The 21,606-nt window shown below is 36.8% G+C and overlaps 1 protein-coding gene across 2 annotated transcripts in view; it reads right to left on the bottom strand.

Moving 5' to 3' along the window:
* The window catches only part of ANGPT1 (angiopoietin 1), a 172,930-nt gene that overhangs the window by 59,798 nt on the left and 91,526 nt on the right, over nt 1-21,606 (bottom strand). For both annotated transcript variants that reach the window (XM_075415679.1, XM_075415680.1), the window contains exons 4-5: nt 17,410-17,642; nt 407-534 (exon numbers count right to left, since the gene is read on the bottom strand). In XM_075415679.1, coding sequence (XP_075271794.1) covers nt 407-534; nt 17,410-17,642 — 361 coding nt within the window. The remainder of the gene's footprint in view (nt 1-406; nt 535-17,409; nt 17,643-21,606) is intronic.

Raw genomic sequence — 21,606 nt, 5'->3', positions numbered from 1 at the left:
TACTCATTCTTCTATTTCTTCCCCTGTGCTACCAGATAATCCCCCTGTTGTCTTCCTCAATATAGCACTCTACTAATTCTATTCTGAACTTTATCGCAGATTTATTTGCAGTCATACTCTGATTCAACTGAACTTGCCAAGTGGGAGGAAGTGACTGTACTATTGAATGTATGCTGGAACTTAAGAAGGATTCTTTGTCAGTGAGCAAGAAGGACGTCTGGAATAATACAGTTTGTCATTTTCTTCCCTCTACTGTATTTTTTTCAAGACTGAATGTAGCCCAGGTTATTTATACCAGTTCAATATTTTGCAGAATGAGAACTTCAATAAAGGCTCCAAAAGCTCCTTTAAGGCCAGAGAAACAGCATATTAACAAATAAGAAAATAAAATAAATATTTACTTTACCTTTTTAGGATCTGACACGTTGTTGATGTAAATAGTGTAGACCCCACTTTTGTTGAAACCAGATTGGTATACATCAGCACAGTCTCTGAAAGGCTTTTCTTCCTCCTTTTTTGCATTCTTTAGCAAAACTGCAAAACAAAACCCCATGATAATACGTTAGAACAGCAATCTTCAGCATTTCTGTATCAAGGAAGTCCACTTTTGCACATTGTATTCCTTTTAAACATACATAGTAAGAACTGTGATATGGCCTTTACACAGTTAGTGCATTTGGTAAAGTCTGTTAAAGAACTAGTATGAAACTATCAGACAGATGGCAGAGTAGGCACCTGCAGAAATAAGTCATGTAAGTAGCTAAACAGAGCATCCTGTTTACTGAGAGGTGAACACAGCACATTCCTTCTGAGTGCAAAGCTCTGTGCAGCTGCAGGTGTTGCCCCTGACTGAAGCTGTACCCCGGAGGTTGCCACAGAACGCCCCAGAGATCGCACATGAAGGTGGACAAGTGTTCAGTGTTGTGATCTGAGACAGATGCTAACCTAAGACAGCAATGCAGAACCCTGGAAGAAAAGAACTTGTGCCCTTCCTCCATGAAGTACTGCCTTTTGAGCAGCCTAGAGGCTTGGGGCAAAGCAGCTGTTTGCTTAAGTTTATTTTCTTGGCAGAGAATTATTTCATGATTTTCATATCTACACACATAAAAGTTGCTACATACAATACTAGGAAAAAAAAGAAGAAAAATCAGTGCTACTAAGGTCAATTGTTTAGAGCCATGATTTATTGGGTTTATTTTTGGCTCAGAACAGGAAAACAATTAATGTCAGAACACCAGTGCAGGTCTTGATCCTGTATATTTCAGACAGACCACATATATGAGTCTGGGCTGAGAAACCAGGTGGCCGAGATATTTGAGGATCCCAATCTTGAACAACCAGGAGATTCCCTGTAGAAGGAGTAACATCTGAAAGTGTTCTTTCACTTTCACAAACAAAAGTAGCATGACCCCACACAATACTGAAGGATTATGACCTCATTCCAACAACACATACTTTAAGAACATCAGTATTCCCATGGAAAGCCATCAGTCTACTCAGATTCTCAAAGTTAAACATGTCCTTCAGTGACGTGCAGGGCCTGGACCAGCACTTCATTAATCCCTACAATAAGGAAACAATCTTTCTGGCCTCCAGACATACTCGCATCTGCTGATAGACACATCTTTTTCATTTTTGGCTTGAAAATATGATTTATAGGTACAAAAGGGACTACGCCTTATTCACTCTCAATGAAGTGGCCTGTGCTGCAAAGCTGGTGCTCAGTGACAATGGTGTGTAAAAAAGCAACGGCCTTGCACAGCATGTGGGACTACCCTGGCCATAAGATGGTGTGCGATAATGCCAAGGATTTTCCGCTTGATATACTATCTCCACTTTGAACATTTCAAGGCAGTATTTTAGAATGGCAAACTCCTGACAGATCAATTGATATTAACACCATTTCACAGACAGGGAAACTGAGGAAGAGAAAGGTTAAATATTTCACCTCAGTGATTTTGTGAAAAAGTGAAAATAGAAAAACAGTGAGAAATCCAATCCCGAACTCTCAGACTATCCTGCTCTCTAGGTAGGCATTCTACATGTCATATTCTTTTTCTCTTTTATGTGTTTATTTTGTTCTTTTAAAATTTGTTTTTAACAAAAAAAACCACTTTACTTCTCTCTTTCTATGTATTTGTTGCATATTTATTCTTTTTATCTAACACCATCAATAAAAATAAAGCCTGGCTCACATACTTGCATATGAGCTTCAACTGTAAAATCAATGGTTTTGAAACTCGGTCATATTTGGAAAAGGTGGTGCAGGCAACACAGCAGATGACACACTTCCCTGTGAGATGGCAGGGAAAAAGGTCCTCAGCAAGGTACACATCAGCAGTGCGCTCTCTAAGGTGCCATTTTTTAGATAAGATACAGAACTGAGGCCTTCACGATTTGTATTAGTTAAAGATTTCATGGTACTTTCCTGTAAGCAGATGGTGTTGGAGTCAGTGGCCAAAGTCCAACTTGAATAATTACTTGCGGCTGGAGCCAAAGCCTAGAAGAGTTAAAGCAAAGCCTCTCACTGATTTCAGGGGGCTTTAGATTAGATCCATTCTTCCTGACCTGAATTTCTCTAATACTGTTGTTTCAACTTCAGACATCAGTCTTTCTTGTCTAAACAATGTATTTAGCTGTGCAGAGGCAGAGTGTTCATTTCCTTGAGTCTTATAGTACTTATATTTTTTTCTCTATATGTACAGAGATTATCTTACTTCCATCTAACTCTTAAACTGTTATTAATTGACAACCACTCGGAAATAACTACCTAAGAGTCAATAAAGGAAATTTGAATTTGATTCCTTTTCAACTGACAGTTAGAGAAAAATCTCATAAGTATATTCTAAAGTTCATATTATTTGAATTTTAAACCAGGTAAGATGTTAATTTCAGAGTAATTAAAATTAGATTTGAAAACATTTTTCTAAGGAGATGGATCTCTAGGAAGATTCTCTAGAAATAATTTTTTTATTGATGCTTAAAGACTACATAAAACACAATAAAACTGCTGTTCATGTAAGAGATAAAAGTGACAAGGACAGATAGATGTTATAGTTATGCTCAGTTCCTTCCATCCTTCCTCTCAATATCAGACAGCTGAAACACCTCAGAACATAGGCAGCAGATGTGTTAATTTCCTATAGACTAAGCAACTCAATATCCTTCTTTTGCAGCAGTGGGTTTTGTTCAATGATCCACTGGAGCCAGGAGAAGGTGGCTTTCCTTGGGTGACTCATCCCTCTCTCAGGAGTTGATGCTCCCACTGGAAGGAAAGCTCAGCTCCTCATGAAAGAGCTGAATTATTACAGATTGCAGCACTGTATATTAAACATGACCAACACAAAGTTCAGTGTTTCTTAATACATCAGACTGTAATTTGCAAGAACAGTCCAAAGTTATCAGACAATTAGTACTCAGGAATGTTACTAGTAATGTTCTTTTAGAGTAAAATATGTTTTTTCTACAGTTTGCTGTTGTTTTTCTAACTTAATATTCCATATAATTTCCGAACCGCTTCTACCTACCATAGCTCCAGACTGTTTTTTCTCTAACATTACATAGACCTTGAATCCTTTATACATCAAGTGAAGTTCCTGAATGATGCATGGTCTCACAGATGGTAAATGTGTAAATAAATTTAAAAAAAAATAATAAGGCTCAAATAAAGTAGTTTTAAGATAAAATACGTAGCCATTACATTTCTTTCTTCAGCTTCAATATCTTAATTGACTTTACACAGATTTCTAATGTTAATTTAGCTATTTTCAAATACAGTGCTTATGCCAAAGTTTTATATACCTGAAAAAAAATTAAGTCTATGTCAAGTAAAATAATATTATCATTTTTAAAACCTGAATGCTTAGCCAAAATTTGGAGCCCTAGAGGGTTTTTTGATTGCCTTTTCTGGATGAATAAACTGGTGATGAAGTCATGCTTCTTTGAAGCAATGCTGTCTATGTGGAATATCCTGCTTTCCTGAACAGAAGGAGAATGAACAAGCAAAATTACTTTCTTCCTTCATTGCACTTCTGAATGTCTTTTAGTGAATTTTTAGCTTGATAACTCTCCTTGAGCTATGCTACCTGTGTTTCCCTACTCGATGAATTATTTCCTTCAGTTACCAGTCTTTCAGATGTTTCTTTTCCTCAATGCCCTAGGTGATGATTTGAGTCCAGGCAATACGGCAGGTATTGTACATAACAGCCCAGAGCTCTGTCAGATGGCTGCTCCCATGTAGAGGCAACAGCCTTGGCAGTGAAACTGCTCTGCAACCCTGTAGAGGAACAGAAACCCAAATCAACGAGATTTCTGCTAACCCAGAGGCTGTGAACTGCCAGGGCTGAGCAGCTGTTCTGCTACTCCTACTAAAAGGGTATTAACCTTCAGTAGAAAGCCAAGGTCTGCACCTGAGGCTGTAGCCTCTTCAGTTTTCTTAGAAATGGTTACTGGATTTTGCAGGTGAGAGACCTCAGACATATAAGGCCTTTTCCCGGAGTAACAGCCAAGGAAATCTCTTAACTGCTTGTTAGCTGTGTATGCCTCTGTAGAGTGAGACTATTTTTCTGCTATCAGTCATGAAAATAAGTCAATAACAAACGAGATTATTTGTTCCTAACAGCTATCACAAATGAAGGATGCCTGCTTTTCTGCCCGGGTTTAAAGATATGCAGACTGATGACACCAAGCTGAGTGGTGCAGTCAACGTGTCTCAGGGATGGGAAGCCATCCGGAGGGACCTGGACAAGCTTGAGAAGTGGTACCATGTGAACCTCATGAGGTTCAGCAAGGCCAAGTGCAAGGTCCTACACCTGGGTCAGGGCAATCTCCAGTACCAGTACAGCCTGGGGGATGAAGGGATTGAGAGCAGCCCTGCCAAGAAGAACTTAGGGGTACTGGTAGATGAGAAGCTGGATATGAACCAACAATATGAGCTTGCAGCCCAGAAGGCCAAACGTCTCCCGGGCTGCATCAAAAGCAGTGTGGCCAGCAGGTCGAGGGAGGTGATTCTGCCCCTCTACCCCACTCTGGTGAGTGCCCACATGGAGTTCTGTGTCCAGCTCTGGAGCCCTCAGCACAGGAAAGACATGGAGCTGTTGGAGCGGGTCCAGAGGAGGCAACAAAAATGATCAGAGGGCTGGAGCACCTCTGCTATGAGGACAGGCTGAGAGAGTTGGGGCTGTTCAGCCTGGAGAAGAGGAGGCTCCGGGGAGACATTATTGCAGCCTATCAGTACTTAAAAGGAGCCTGTAGAAAAGATGGAGACAGGCTTTTTAGCAGGGGCTGTTGCAACAGGATAAAGGGTAATGGTTTTAAACTAGAAGTGGGTAGATTTAGACTGGATATAAGGAAAAAATTTTTTTATAATGAGGGTGGTGAAACACTGGCACATGTTGCCCCGAGAGGTGGTAGATGCCCCATCCCTGGAAACATTCATGGCCAGGTTGGACAGGGCTCTGAGCAACCTGATTGTGTTGAAGATGTCCTTGCTCACTGCAGGGGGGGGGGTGGACTAGATGAATGCTGAAGATCCCTTCAAACACAAACTATTCTATGATTTTGTGATTATATGAAACTGACCACTAAGAATAAACAGCTTCTGAAACATTCAGTAATCTAAAGTTCTTCTCTAGGAATACAAAATTTAAAATACATAATATATATCTTGTTTTCCTAGCTGTATGAAAATTACCTAATCTTGTCTCTACTAGAAAAAAAAATTAAAAAATAATATACTTGGGTTTTTTTACTTGAGATTTCTGATTGTTTTTGAGAAAATGAAGTGGTTATATCATTGCTTTTCAAGTATCTGTCAGATTTTTAGTGAATGAATAGTGAAGTTTGTCTGTAAGCAATTAAGAATGTTCAACTGCAGTTCATTATGTTTATTGAATCAATAAAATTATATTCAAATTTACTAAATTATTTAAGATCTGAACTGCCATATTTGTGAAATCATTTGAGACTGAGTTAATCCCTAACATCTTATGTCCTTTAGTGATACTGCCAGCAAAAGGAAGGCAGCTGTTGGGTTTTTTGCGTGATAGTGACTTGTTTGGACAGATATGCAGATTTTTGTAGTGTCTTAGTCAGTTATTGTATTTTCATTGTTTTAATGTTTTGCTTACATTAATCTAATTTTCCTATAGGACTTCATAATCACTATACATACCAAAATACTTAAAAAATTCTTCGTGCTTTTGAAGCCAGGAAGGAAAAGTCTCTCTCCATATCTTATTGGCAAACAGTATTGACTTACTTAAATTTTAGCTCTTCTATCAAAAGCATCTGAGGTGAAAATTGCTGTTCCCCAGATGAGCAGCTTCTAAAAAATCAAAAATGAGAAGGTTGTAAATTGATGGCTTTTACCTACAGCTTTAACATTCCAGGACAGGGTCATTCAAGGACTACCAAATGTCAGTTTCTGTCTATATCCAGACTGCAAATAAATATTGCCTTAATCTTGTAATTGTTCCAGACACATGGTAGGGAATCCTACATTTCTGTAAGAGACCTTGTATCTCTGACCTCTTTCCCAGCCATTTGCATGCAGCTGCTCTGCGCTACCACAGTTCCAGTTATGATGGCAAATAGTGTCTGGCTCGCGAAGAATCAAATCAAGAATAGTTTGCCAATGTTATCACAAGGATGTCAGTCAAATATCCCCAGTGAGGAGGCCTGGAACATGGCCCATAGATGTATATATGTTCCCAGACTTAACAGCAGGAACCACAAACAAATCTGACAGAGAAAGGGTGAAGATTATTTTTGTTTTGACGAGGAAAAATATGCAAAGACTTACAGCCACTCAGTTTTTGCTGACTTACAGCCAGAGGTACAGTCTGTTATTTCAGTGGCCTAGTCTTGCATGTACCAACCTACACTTGAGAACAAACATTCAACTACAACCTAATAGCTGGCTGTGATGTGCAGCTATTCCCTGAAACAAGACAACCCTGTGACAACATGGTTGTGCTGCAAGTGTTACACAAACCAGAGGGAAAGGCACAAACTTGGAGGCCGACCTCAAGCCAGTTATGCTCTCCTGATAGCCACAGTGTTGCCTAAAACCTAAAATGATAGCCATGTAAGAGCACTTTCATGTGCCTGTCAAAAAGGACCTGAAAAGTGCATTTTCTGGATCCTAGTCTGTTCAGGTACATAATACATACTATGTGCTTTTCCTCTCTTATTAAATCTGCCATCATCACCCAATACAGCCAATGTGAAAAAGAATATTACAATGCAGTGAGAGCTATGAAATTAAAAAAATATTGCAGTTACTTATTATTGATAAAACACTGGGAACATTTTATGCACCCAGCTACTTAAGTAAAAGTTTTAAATGTGAACTTATACGCACTTAATACCCAATTTTAAATTATTATAAAGACAAACTACCACTACCTGACTCAAAACTTTCTCCAATGTCAACTTTATTTCGTCCTGTATTAATAATATGTTTTGTTTTCAACTCCACAAAGTCTGAAAATCAGTGTAAAAAAAAAAAAAGAGGGGGTGATGTTAATAGGAAAGCTGCTTCTGGATGTCTTGGAGTCCAGCAGTCTTCTCAGATAAGTCATTGTGTATGATTGTGTACTCACATTTATTTATTAGGGAGGTGAGAGAAAGTTTAGGACTGGAGTTTGGACATGTATATTCCTTCCAGCAAAGTATACATTCACCAAAATGCTTTTCAAAGTAATATTTCTTTGTGAGATTCCTCTGAATCTGACAAAAAGAGCTGGCCAACGGTAAACTGGAAATAAAAAAGTTCATTTTGACATACTGGAATAAAATATTTTTGTTCTGGGAACTATTGCTCCATAATCAGGTTTATATATTATAAATTCTAGTTTATAAAACTTTATTGCCAAGGCTCCCATTAATCCCAAATGAAGACAGGAGAGTAGATATACCAGGTTACTTTGCCGCTCCAGCTTCTCCAGTATCCCATCTCCAGCATCAGAGGCCTTAGAAGTCCTGGGGCTTCCTCACCAGACTTGATCTTTTAACCGTCACTACTTTTCTGTTTTCGTCTTTGCTTGGGCCCTCAAACTTACTTATTTTCTCCTTATTTTCTTTTTCCTTTAGTCTTTTCCCTCCCCAGGAGGACCCTAATGTTTTGCAAGGGCTGGGCTAACACCCGGCTCAAAAAGAGTCTTCAGTAGGAACAGATGTCCAAAGCAGATGACTGGAGAACAGCAGAAGAGCAGGCAAGCATATCCAGGAATTTACAGCATAAGTGCTTCCTCTGCCAGATATAATATCTGTACATGAATTTCTGCAGTTGCTTTTTTGAAGCTATATGAATGTTAATCATTTACGTGTCTCACACCGGGGAGCTCCATACATATACCATGTGAAAGACCATCTCCCATTGTTAGTTTTTAACCAGTGTATTTTAGCTGGTGACCCTTCATTCTTAGCTGAAAGTGTCAGTAATTCTGCATCCATGCTCTACAAGACATGTACGATTCCTTCTGCATTCTCCTTCTATCACCTTTTACACTGCCTGAAGTATCTCTGATATGCTTAATGAATGCTATTTCGCATCTTTGATCATCTGCCTTCATAGCTTTTTCCATCTTTTTGTGTTTTGGGTTTTGGGGGTTTTTTGAGACATGGGGTCCAATATTTTATACAGTATTTGATCAGATTATGAAATATACTGCGCTATAATTTTTTCTGATTTCCTTTCTGTTCCTTGTAATAATTCAAAAAATACTATTTTCATTTTGACCATTAATAGGCAAGTAGTACCTTCTTTCATTCAAGATTTCATTGGGAGCTTACCTTGAACTTACATGGATATTCTAGAAGGTGGGAGAAAAAAGAATGGTAGAATTCCTTCCTCAGGCACGCTTGTCTGCTGAATGATTAAAATGGAAAATGCTGGCCTTCATTTAAGTCTTCAGAGTTTATGTCATTATAAGTAAATATATACATACACACACAATTTTTTTATGTCTAAAGAAGCACCCAAAACCCAATGCAATGGCAGAGTGTCACTTCAAGGAGGGGTGCTGCTCTTCCCATGTCTGTCAGTCTGTCTAGTCCAGTCTCAGATTCATTAAGAACACTAAGGTATATTACACATAAGAATTTCAGATCCCTAATTTTAAGGTGGAAAGGAAATAAAAAATGTGTTGCCAATTAGATGCCTCACATTAACATATACAGAAATGTTTTAGCAACTAACAGAATGTTACTTTGCTCTTCCACACAGCATCTAAAAGTCTGAAGTAAGAAAGGCAAACAACTGCACAGCAAAAGCACTCAAGCTATCCAACTACTTACTAAATAAATCACTTCAAGCAGAATTTCCCTCCTGTAGTGCTGCAGGAATTGACTTGGTCTTGGAAAACGATGTTAACATGGTGAGCTTTCACCCCCTCCAGGGCATAATTATTTACTACCTAATAAATTATCAACAGTTATCAAGTTTGTTTCCCAATAAATCCAGCCTTAGTGACTGGTAACAACGATAATACTTTGATTCAGTTCGCGTTTGAAAGACATCGCTTAGGAATACCTTAAAGTGGTCCTCATTAGTGAGCTGAAATAGAATGCCTTATGGCCCATTTACAAAGAGATAAAAACAATTATCCAGCTGCAATATAGTTCCTTCGTAGTTTCTGTTTGAGACGGCGATTTTGTGAGTAATGAGCCATTCACTGAGAGATGAGAACTAAAGAAGTCTTTCGTGAACTGTTACAAGAGAGATTAAGCCACTGGCTTTGTTTGATATTTCAAGTGTCCATATTTGTTTAATTGATTTATATTTTTCCACACAGGCATCCTAATGTGCATTTAGAGTTTCCAGCTGAAGAATGGTATGCATACAAAGAGATTTTTAACTAACAAGCCATTTGGGTGACACATTTGGTTGTTGGTTGTTAGTTTATACACCCTGATATCCCCTGTAATATCTTTTGTGTGAGTGAATAATACCATCTTCACAAAGCATAGTGAAGAGGGATTTGGCACTGACATATACGCTATGAAAGAGGGTAGGTAATTGATTTGAATATTGGCAATCGAGAACTTAAATGTAAAAATATGTACTTAAAGTGTTCATTTTTCAATACTATTAACTACTGACCTCCTGCTGTGACCAAGACCAAGTTAATAGGGATAAAATATGGGCACCACAAATTCTGTTTTGAAGAAAACACTTGTAGTGCTTTCCACCTCAGTGGATTCTTGTGCTCATTTGGATCCAGCTCCACGAACGGTAAGGGGACCTCTCTTCCGTGACACTGAGTGCAAAATTAAGATTTATTTTTTCCCCAGCTTTCAAAATAAAAAGGCAAATCAAAAAGTTGAATGCATCTTCATAACAGTAAGCTTTGTGAATTGCAGGTGGACATTTTCTGACAGAGATTTTCTGATCTCTTTATAAACTAAAGGTATTTCTGCTACTGCTTTAAGATGTCTTAAAAAAATGAAACCACTTGCTCATAAAATCTCTAAAGCAGGAGGAAGTAGAGAGAAACTAAGCAAATAGATGTTTTCTGTATTCATGAACACACATACTGTCACCCTTAAACGACGCTATTTGCTTTGACATCTCTGGGGATCTTTGTAGGACTTCATGACAGAATAAGAGAAGTGTGGAACACCAGGTGGTTTCAGTGCATTAAATGAGATTCTGTTTAAAGCTCTGATGCGGTCACTGCAACTTTGTCAAGTCTGTGGTTTTTAGTTCATTCTTAAATAATATTAAGAAAATTAGTTTGCAACTAATTGCAGGGCCTACAAGAAAGCTGGAAAGGAACTCTTTACAAGGGCAAGTAGTGACAGGGCAAGGGGTAATGGTTTTAAACTGAAAGAGAGCAGATTTAGATTAAATATAAGAAAGAAGTTCTTTACTCTGAGGGTGGTGAGGCACTGGAACCGGTTGCCCAGAGAAGCTGTGGACAGCCCCTCCCTGGAAGTGTTCAAGGCCAGGTTGGATGAAGCTCTGAGCAACCTGGTCCAGGGGAACGCGTCCCTGCCCATGGCACGGGCTTCGAACTAGATGATCTGTAATATCCCTTCCAACCCAAACCATTCTGTGATTCTATGATTCTATGAAAAATAACTTTAAAAAATTGGAGTTCATAGATGAAAAGCATCATGTTTTGTTACTCCATTGCAGTATGTTGTAATATATTCATAATAAAAATGCAATTACAGGTATAAGAAAAAAATGTCTGACACTTTATTCATGCATTCTTTTCTTATAACCATGTTTCAAACACACTCCTGAACGACCTCAGACCTCCAGCTTGCAGCCAAAGTTGGTCAGAAACTTTTGTGCATCTAGCAAAACTCTTATTGTTTGCTTCTATGCTTCAGAAGAAAAATAATGAAGTGACTGATATGCCATACTCTAGATTTCTGCCTCACTAGCTATGTCTCATCATGCTGAAAAAATCTTAACAACATTAAGGATGAGGTACAAAGAGGAGGCAAGTGCTTCAGAAACGAAAAGGTATTTTTAGGGGAATGACACCAAACAAAACACACTGTCACCTCAAAATGGATAAGTACCAATATTATTCTTTCCATGCACAGAAGAAAAGTAATCAGGAATTGTATCATATAAACTTACTCTTCTACACTGCTGTCTAAAATATATTTAAAGGGATTTTAATGAGGATTTAAATATCCTCATTATCATATTCCAGTATATGGCTGAATCAATATAATGTAGAAAATCTGTCTTTCTGAACACAGTCCAAACACTAAGCTTTAAAATTACCTTTCAGAACACCTGTATCTGTTATTCTATCCTGGGATTCCCACTGGGATTTTTTTTTTTTTTTTTTTTGAATACTAGCTTGTATTATATAAGGTCTCTTTGAAGTCTTTCTAATGAAGCAGGTCAGCATCACTGCTGGGGTAATTCTACCTATGTCAATGGAGTCTCCCTTGTGCCTGTAACCTTTGGGTCATTTCTTTCAAGTTCTTACACTATTCTCACTCTCTTCACTTCAGCATAAATTTTAACATCATAACAACTGTGGACTAAGAAGTGGAATAGACTACTTATTATTTAATGTTTTGAACAAATTAATTGCTATGCCTTTTAAAAGCATGAATTGCATTAAAATAAATTTTGGACATGCTTACTTTTCCTGCATAATTTTTTAAAATATGAAAACTTCCCATAACCCAGGAAATTTGTACCTTTTCAGAAATGCCAGACACTCTAACCACGTTATTTACTTCATACTCTCAATAGGCGCTTCTGGGGAGGTAAATTCCTAGCATATATGTGTATTATTTTAAGAAATAAGCTTTGTTTCTTCTCAGCATTCGAAAGGAAGCTAATGCTTCATTTCTCTCCTACTAGGAGGTCACAAAACCAGACATTCATGACAAAACTTTCTCTACTCTTCCATTAGTCTGAAGTACACAAGTTTAGACAAGGTGTGGTATTACGTAGTCTGTCAGACAACATAAAAAAAATAAGAAACGGAAAATAATTTTATGGTTAAATATACTTTCCCATGGAATTTTTACATTCCCTTATCCTGTGGGTAGAAGTACTTGGGCAGCTATCCTAAGTTACGCAAATTAATGTTAACACAAGAGACACTCTGGATCTGTTTTCTTCTACTGGGAAAAAAAAAAAGGGACAATATTTGAAAAAAATATGTGACATTTGACTGGACATATTTTGTAACATTTGGTTCAAAGCATTATTTCCCACTGGACCAATATAATTTCTGAATTACGTGGTTTGAACTTGTATCCTCTTCTTTGATGACGGCATATACTGCTTAACATAATTTGTAGTGTATTCCTTGTACTTTTCTTTTTGAGTAATATTTTTGTGACTCTGCTTAGCACTGCATATCTTTTTCTTAAGTAATTTTTCTGCTGTGAAAGCTTAGAAAGTCTGTCACTAAACTAGTTACTGTGTTACAGATTTGTTGTTTGACAGTGACAGCAATGTGCCAAAATGCTTTATCTGTCCTCAGACAAATAATATTCAAAGTATTACGAGGAAAGAACAGTTTAAAGAAAACAATAATCACAAAATCTTTGATGACCTTTGCAAATAATGATGTGATCTCTATCCAACTCATCTTCTACAGGTGAAAGACTTCTACGGTCTTAGAGATAGTCATGTAATATCTCTATGGTGATTAATTAATCACCTCAATGTTTGTATTTCTCTGTCTTTTGTTGGGGAAAAGTAAAAGTTTCAGGCATTTATCTCTACCTGAATTTGGAGATTACTTAATCTTTAAAAAGTTACTTTCAATTTTCAGTACAATGAACAATCATTTCAATTGAAAGGCTAGTGTCTGAAAGTGCTGCATTTTTAGAAATTTATTGGCAGGTGCTGCCAAGATTGTTGTCCCTGCCTAAAAGATATGTAAACAATGTGACAAATCCATTTAGCCATAGACACGGGCTGAAATGGACACATATGAGTCCCCATGGTATTCTGCATATATTTGACTCTCTGTAGGCTTTATGACCTAGAAGAGTGTCTATTTTAACGATTATACGCAAGTGGAATCCTAGAATCACTCACACTGGGACAGAAGTGGGTGATATTTTGGAAACCAAACTCACAAACAATTCCAAGTTTTACAGGTGGCCCCCATTCCAAAACCAGTCTGTACCAAAAACGACACTGAAATTGGGATCTGGATATTGTATTTATGTCCATCTATATTTTAAAAATTTATCCTTTGCATGGCTTTTATTTTTGTTTCTCTTCCTCATTTGTCTTTACATACTTCAGAAATTCTCTTAAAGTTTGGTGGAAGTACCAAAGTAGATTTCTTAGGGCTGTCATCCAGTACTAGGGACTATGTTAGCTAAGCTTCTTGGAGTGTAAAACTAAACAAAAGCAGTTTCTGTTCAGCCCTGTATCTCTACACTGTTCAGCTATATTACTCACAGGCTCCTAGCAGGCAAACTTCTGAAAGTTTCCCAACTCATTTAAATTAACCTAAAAATAAATCTTCTGATATGATTACGTTATTACTGGAGGAATTTTATCTCATGTCTTGTAATCAAAAAACAATGGTTATCACCAGCTTGGTTTCAAAAGAAGTTGTTTAGCTGTATCATTTTGTAAAAAATAGTCTTAAAATTACCAATTTCAGTTTCACAAGTTGGAAAATCCTGAACACTATGATTTATGCAAGGAAGACTATAGTTTTGCTGTCTGTATCTTATCTTTCAGGAGATTTTTAGGTTTCTTGATATTGATAATGTTTTTTTACAATATATGCACATGCATATAATATAAAATACATTCACTTGTATTTCAAGTTTATGGTTGACAATCCAATAAAGGTACTTAAAGCCATTCTCAAAATACCACAGGGTTTAGACTTTGCAATTCCTCTCAACTCTTGTGTTCATCCTTAGGAAGTTACTCATCTTTTTTTGTCCCTAGGTAAAACCCTGAAGTTCTTTATGGGACCCACCCTTTGCTAGTTCTTCATCTTTCTAATAATTAAAAAATCTTTATCAATCTCAGTGATATCTTGCAACTTTTACTTGACTTAATCAAGTACTATCTTTTATCAACAGAAATATCTCTCGATGTTACGGGCTGTTCCTTTTCTCCCTACCATTAGTTATTTTGTATACTTCCATAACAGCATCATACATACCTTCTTTCCCATCTAATAGTTCTGTATGTTACAGCTTTCTTTCCTCATCTGGAAATCATTCCAGGTCTCTAATTATTTCCATTGTCCTGTTCTTTTCTGGACCATTTCCATTTCTGCTATACCCCTCATGAAATTAGACAACTGAGATTTACCAAAGTGTAAGACAGAAGTGGTGTCACTGATTTATGTATCACATTTTGTTATTCTCTGTCTCCAAATAAACACCATTTCTCACAGCATATTTTATGTTTTTAATATTAGTGCACACATAAAGACATGTGTAAGACTATCTAAACTTCACATTTTTGTGTGAATTTAGAGTAGCCTCAGTTGTACTTCCCAGCATGCATACTTTTCCTTCTTCAACATATGTTTGCACAGACTGAAGCTGGTGTTATTTTTTGGTACAACCAAGTGCTTCAGTATTCAGCCTTCATTAGAGTGGTCTTGTGCTCCAGGATAATAGTATTATTTCAACTTAAGCTGTATGGCTCCTTTTCCAGCTGTGAATGTACTTACCAAAAATGTTGGTCAGCTAGACTTACACAGACAGTAAGTGACAACTTTTCTGCAATTATTTCTCTTTAATTTATTATCTCTAAATAAAAAAGGTATCCAAGGAAAATGCAGAATATGTTAATACACAAAAGGTAACAGAGTCCAAAATCAAGAGTTTGAGATAGGGTCTTAAAATTATATGTGGGCATTTAACTGTGCTGAGTATCTATTGTTTCTACAGTTCCTCAGAGGTAAAAAAAAATGCTGAAAAATCTGGTGTTCAAGCACCTGAATTTGTACCCAGGAGCCCAATCCTAAACATTCACTTCTGTAATCCTCACTCAAAGTTTTCATAAGAATCAGCTGAGGAAATTAAATTTAGAAAAAATGTCAGTTTGTTTGGGTCTTTTTTTCTTTGAATCAAATTCAAAATTATTAGAAAATCTGGTTTTAACCTTAAAAAGAACTTGCAGTATATCTCTGTATTAGAATATCTTTCATTTTGATATTAATTTTAAAGTATTCCTGAGCTCTGTCAGAACACTCTGAACACAGCTTTGCCAGGTTTCTTTGCCAAAAGACCATAAAACATAATAAAGGATTTGCATTGCATCACAATGTTTCTCTACTGATATGAGAACAGCCTAGTATGAAGGATGTGATTTAATTCAAAATTCTGGGGAACAGTATAACAGAATAAGCAGAAGGGAACATTTACAATGAACATGAGGGGGGAAAAAGTTTTTTGAAAAAAAGTAGTCTATCAACATGGGCCCAGACACGCAACTCTTCCAAAGGAAGAGATGTAATCCTCGTCACTGGAGCAGTTCAGATTTAAGCCACACAAGTTGCATGGGAATATATAGCAGAAAGCAAACCCACACTGCCTTGAGCCGAATAGTTTGAATGATCTAATCTGTCCTTCTGCCTCTTAAACAGAGTATTGAATAACGATGCAGGTGACAAGGTTTTGACTGGGGGGATGGGGTTGTCGTTTGGGGGCTTTGTTTGGTTTTTTTTGGTTTTCCTTTTTAGATAATTTATGGCACCTAGAGCTCTAGAATTAAAATGAGCAAATATGCTGGGCTTTTTTGACTGCTGGTACTTCACCTTGCATAGACTTCTTTCACTGATGCTTCCACAATCACTGAATAACTAGCACATCTCTCTAAGTTTACCCTGTACCCTTTCTCAGAAGAGTTTTGATGGCTTCTTCACAGAAGGATATCATTTTCTTTCCTCATCTTTATTTCCCCCAGTATTTTAACCCTATGCATGCCATACCAGGCAAAGGTGTTAATCTCCTTTTACCTGTCATTCTTAACTTATGCTTTTTCTCTTATATTCTCCCTTACATTTCTTCTTCTCTCTCTCTGTAAGACTTTGCTTTGATTTTCATAATTATTATTTTGTTCTTTCCAGTGTCCCATTTCCTTCCTTCTCAGCGGTCTCCATTCACCTATCTCCCTTGACCAGCTCTGATGAAAAGCATTTCTTTCCAGGGACATTCTGCAATGTCTTTAGCATTTGAAAACCGAAATCCTACCTAATTTTCCTTCTGTCTCTGTGAGAAACCTGTGTACTAAGAAAGGCAGACTTGAGAATTGTCTTAGAGTCTTTGTCAACCTCTTCTTTCAGAAGATGTGATTTCTGTCTTTTCTGTTTGTAGTGTGCCTAATGCTACAAGAAAAAAACAAACAAAATCCAGCAAGGCAGAAGAAAGCAAAATGATCCCTTATTATAAATAAAAACTCATTTGAGAGAAAAGAGTCATCTTTTGGATGCCTACAGCATTTTAAGTGCCTACATCCAAGTTCATCAACATTATAACCCACATATACGTGCAGAGTTCTGGGTTACTTCCCTTTGTTTAGTATCCTGTTCTATCCCCTAAGTCTGGAGTAAATTAGATAGACGCATCTATAAAGTTAACATCCAAGGTTGGTTGGATTACTCCCAGCAGAAGGAGAGAGATGCAAATCAGTATTGCTAATGTGAAATCAACGGAATTATGGGCTAAATCAGCTATGATCAAGGTATAACAACTCAGTCATATTCAATTCAAAATATTAAAAATTGCCGTTAGTACAAGGGCTGGCCTCAGCACTGTCTGAACCTTATTTGATCTGTGTGTTCTCATCAGCTCTTTTGTCCTCAATGATAAATTCCTTTTCTTTCTTGGAATAAGCTCATTAAGTTCTGCCTTTCCAAAAATTCGGGATTTACTTCAGACGAAATTTCCTAGTACTTCTACTGTTTTATAATACTGCTTTCTTACCTCCTTCCTTGGAACAGATGGTGATCAGAGTGTGAACTGTATCCATCAATTCAAGCTGCTGTTTCTGCAGGACACTGTTATTGCTAGTTGCCTTGTTTAACTGCTTCTCTAGTTCCTGGATTATGTAGCTTTGTCGTGTGACCAAGCTTTGCAGATTCTCTTTTTCCTCCTTCAAAGTGTCCAGCTCTTCTTTATGCCTTTCTTCCATTTCTAAAATTCTGTGTTCAAGTAAACTAAAATGAAATAAAACAATTAGTAGGTATCATTTCATGTCAACATATTTATTAATACAGAAAACAGAACTATTTTATTTTTCACCTTAGAATTCAGTACATAAATATTTTATTCTAAAAATGTCACTTCTACTAATTCAGCCCACTGATTTCCTCTATCAAGCAGCCAAATGTAACTAATCTCTAAGGTTTCAGTTTTGTGATGTTTGCATGCTGTAGTACATAAAGTGCGTGGAACAGCATATCTAGTTGTTACACCTATCCAACTGTATAAGCATGGGGCCAGTAACACATATGCATGTAGAAGTTCAGGCAGCATAGTCTAAGGTGGGCAAAGGAGGGAGAAGAGTAGGGCATTGAAGAGAACATCATTGGTAGCATAGATGAGTCAGTACAATAAAAGACAAAAATCAGGGGTAAACTAAGGAAGAGTTTGTGAATGGAAGATAAGCATTAGGAGCTATGGAGTACCATCAAGGGATACGGAACCTACAACAAAAGCACCGTTTGATGTGGTCTGTGAAGCTGGGAAAGGAACTGTGCACCAGATGAGTGGTATCTGCTTTCACATTAAGAATAGTGCTGTTTCCCCAAAAGATAAATCAGAAGTTTGTGTTTTAAGGTAGAATTCCCTTGTTTTCCTTGAGTCCACATAGATATTCCACACCCCTCCCCCCCCAGCTGCCTTTTCTGGTTCCACAAAAGACTCCTCAGAGAGAAAACTGTTGGGCATCATACTATGTCACCTGCTTACACAAATTTTTATAAATAATTTTACACAGGTATGGAAACACTTTCTCCTGAATAATATTCTTTTTCAAGTACCCTCTCTGTCTTGAGTTGGAAGTGTACACTTTGCAAAGATCAAAGGCATGTCAGATTACATCTAGAGGAACAGAGGAGTTTTAGACATAAAGGACAGCTAATATCTGTTAACAGTGAACAAGAACTTTTTTCAAGCCAGTGCTTTGATGCTGTGGTGGGAGTTTAACACAAATATTTTATTAATATTAGATAAAGAAATTAATCCAATCCCTCTGCCACTTTCTGTTCAGTAATTCTATTGCATAAGCCAAAAGATGTGTTTCTCATGCCCATAAACCAACTGCTGGTTACAAACTTGCCAACAAACTGCTTCCTGTTCAAGTCAGGTTTTATTTATTTGCACTCTCCCTCCACCTTTGTTTTTACTTCTGGATAATAGATCAGTGGCAAAATGCCTGCATAATTTCAGGTCATTTAACCTAACTGAAGAATGTAATAAAATCCACATGGAGTTGTTTCTACTGGATATCACAGAGCCTTAATACAAGCAGTTACACATGATAACAATGCAAAGATTAAACTCAGGCCCTAGATTTTCTGTACAAGCTACAGTAATATGAAACTTTTTTCTTTTTTTTCTAAATAAAAGAAACCAAGCAGCAAATCTCTTTTTCTGAAATGTTATAAATGTGGGACTTAACAAAGATACTGAAGAAAATATACTTGGCAATATGAACATATCTAGATCTCTGAAAACCAGAAGGATCTGGATAAAAGGGGAAAAAAAAGAAAAGATGAAAAGGGAAAACACTTTTTCATGGGGTCCTAAATGCAAAGGGGACATGGTATCTCATTCTAAAAAGCTCATTTATTAGTAACGAAAGCATAACAAGATTCAGTGGACTGGAATCAGGTGATAGAAAGTTTCAATCTGAAACAAAGTACAGATTTTGGAGCCAAAGACCATAAACTATTTTAACAACTTATCAGACATGTAGCTGATTTTTTTCGTCACTTGAACTCTAACATTAAACACAATGCCTTTATGCTCTAGACTCCTATGGATTTTTTTTGAGTCTACTTGGAAGTCTTTGAGCTTTGTTATGCAGAAAGTCAGACTAATCAATTTAGTTAGGCAGAAGTGGTTGAAAATGTTCTGGTGGAACTGGTTTTAGTCATAACATACTGTTAAACAAAATTTAAAAAAATATTCTATGCGAATTTTATCAGTTCTGTCCACTTTTTCAAGGAAATTATTGAAATGCTCATTTTAACTTTTCTGTTAGACTATAAGTTATACCAATGCACTTTGCATAGGAACAAGGTGGGCTCTGGGCTCCGTCTGTGATAGAATGGGTGCTAGGTGTGGCCACACCCCAGTCTGACATCTTACAGTTCAGAGAAAATGTTGTGTATTGTAAGAGAAGATGCCATTCTTGAAGCCAGAATATTGCTTTCTGGTTAAATGGTAAGCAAACACATACAAGGTTCCCTTTATCTTTGTCCATATCCTAGTACAGTACAAGGCATTTTCCTAGTCCCATAACATCCTACTTGCATGTCCACAACTAAATGATTTCAGTATCTGAATGATTTAATGTAAAAGAAAGAGCCTTTGACAGCCACTATTTGTGTGTTGCATTTTTGGTTTCCCACCATAGCCTAAGACCATAGTAAACAAACCCGTGGTGATGACAGTCTTATTTGTAGCAACACTGGCCATGTCAAGCAAGAAGGAAGAATATTTAGATCTTCCTAGTTTGGCATCTACAGAGACAGACAGCAAGCAGATGTTTTACAGCTTTAGTAACAATACTTCCCAATATTTATGAATAGTGTGTCAACAACATGTGGTAGAAAGATGGGAGTGTCACAGCACTTGGTTCCATTACAGTTTTCTATGTAGATTAAAAGTTTTCTTATTATAAACTGCAAAACTAAGCTATTTTAAGGAATGCATACGCATTCATGCAATGATCTTTCCATATCCATAAATCTACAACAGATAAGTCCTGAGGATAGGACCACTCCCTGTATTCCTGGGAGAAATCCAGAACATTCATTGTGTTTTACTAAGATTCAATGAGAAACCTTTGGTCAAAGCTCCAGATAAACAAAAGCAAAAACTTCACATAGATTGGAGATTCCTGCACTGGCTCGTTCCAAATGGAAGAAATCCTTAAGCAGCATGGGAAAAGCTGCTCTTATGGCCTTTGATAGCAATGTGGCCAGAATTTTTCATTTGTATTGTTACATTCATATTTATTATAGCTCATTTAAATTAAAAAAAAAGTGTGAGAAAACTCATCAGAAAATCTTGAAATAGATTGAAACCAACTACAAAGATATTTAGATTTTACTATTTTAACAGTTGTGAGATCACTCTGTTCTCTCTTTTTAACTTGTGACATCAGTTTCTAATTGAAAAATACCATGAAGAAATAACTTTGCTGAGTGCTTGGTAAAGATATTTTCTTATTTTTTTTAAATAGACATTGTGAAGACAGAGTTAAAATGAAAATATTTCTACTAGTTGTCTTTAATGAGTATTGCTGACCTGAAATATTAAAGAAAAAAAAAAGGCATCTGTCTCTGCACCAATTTACCCAACAATCTGTAAAGGTTGACTGAAATTGCTATATAACATTTGTTTATAATACTTTCCAGTAAAATGTTATGGGCACGATGTAATGATTGGCTCTTTTTTACAGTAAGTTTACTGTATACTTTTCCTATACATTTGAAATTCCTATACATTTCCTACATGTCTGAAATTCCTGTATGTTTGAAAACATGACTGACCTAGACACATGAAGCAGTCATGGGAACTACAATACTCACAATAAAAATAAATCACCATTGACTAGAAGCATCATATATATACATATACATATATATATACATGCACATACACATATGTATGTGTGTTTTTTACAATTCTAGCCTTCGATTTGGGGAAACAAGGCATTTGGGGAACAGAATGAAGCTGCGAAGAAACAAATGCTGTTAACATGGAAAAATACAAATATTATCCTTTGGACAATGACTCTTTGGAGTCATTATCTAGAAGACAATTAAATTAAGACAATTAGAAGACATTATCTAGAAGATAATTAAATTAAAAACGAACACACACTCTCCCCCATCAAACCCAGTGAAACTTAATTTTCCTAAAGGTTAACCATGTTCAATGTCTAAC

The sequence above is a fragment of the Opisthocomus hoazin genome, chromosome 3 (genome assembly GCF_030867145.1).
Source record: "Opisthocomus hoazin isolate bOpiHoa1 chromosome 3, bOpiHoa1.hap1, whole genome shotgun sequence".
Lineage (NCBI taxonomy): Eukaryota > Metazoa > Chordata > Aves > Opisthocomiformes > Opisthocomidae > Opisthocomus > Opisthocomus hoazin.
Note: the sequence above shows the minus strand (reverse complement) of the source record. Positions and strands in the feature narration are given on the sequence as shown.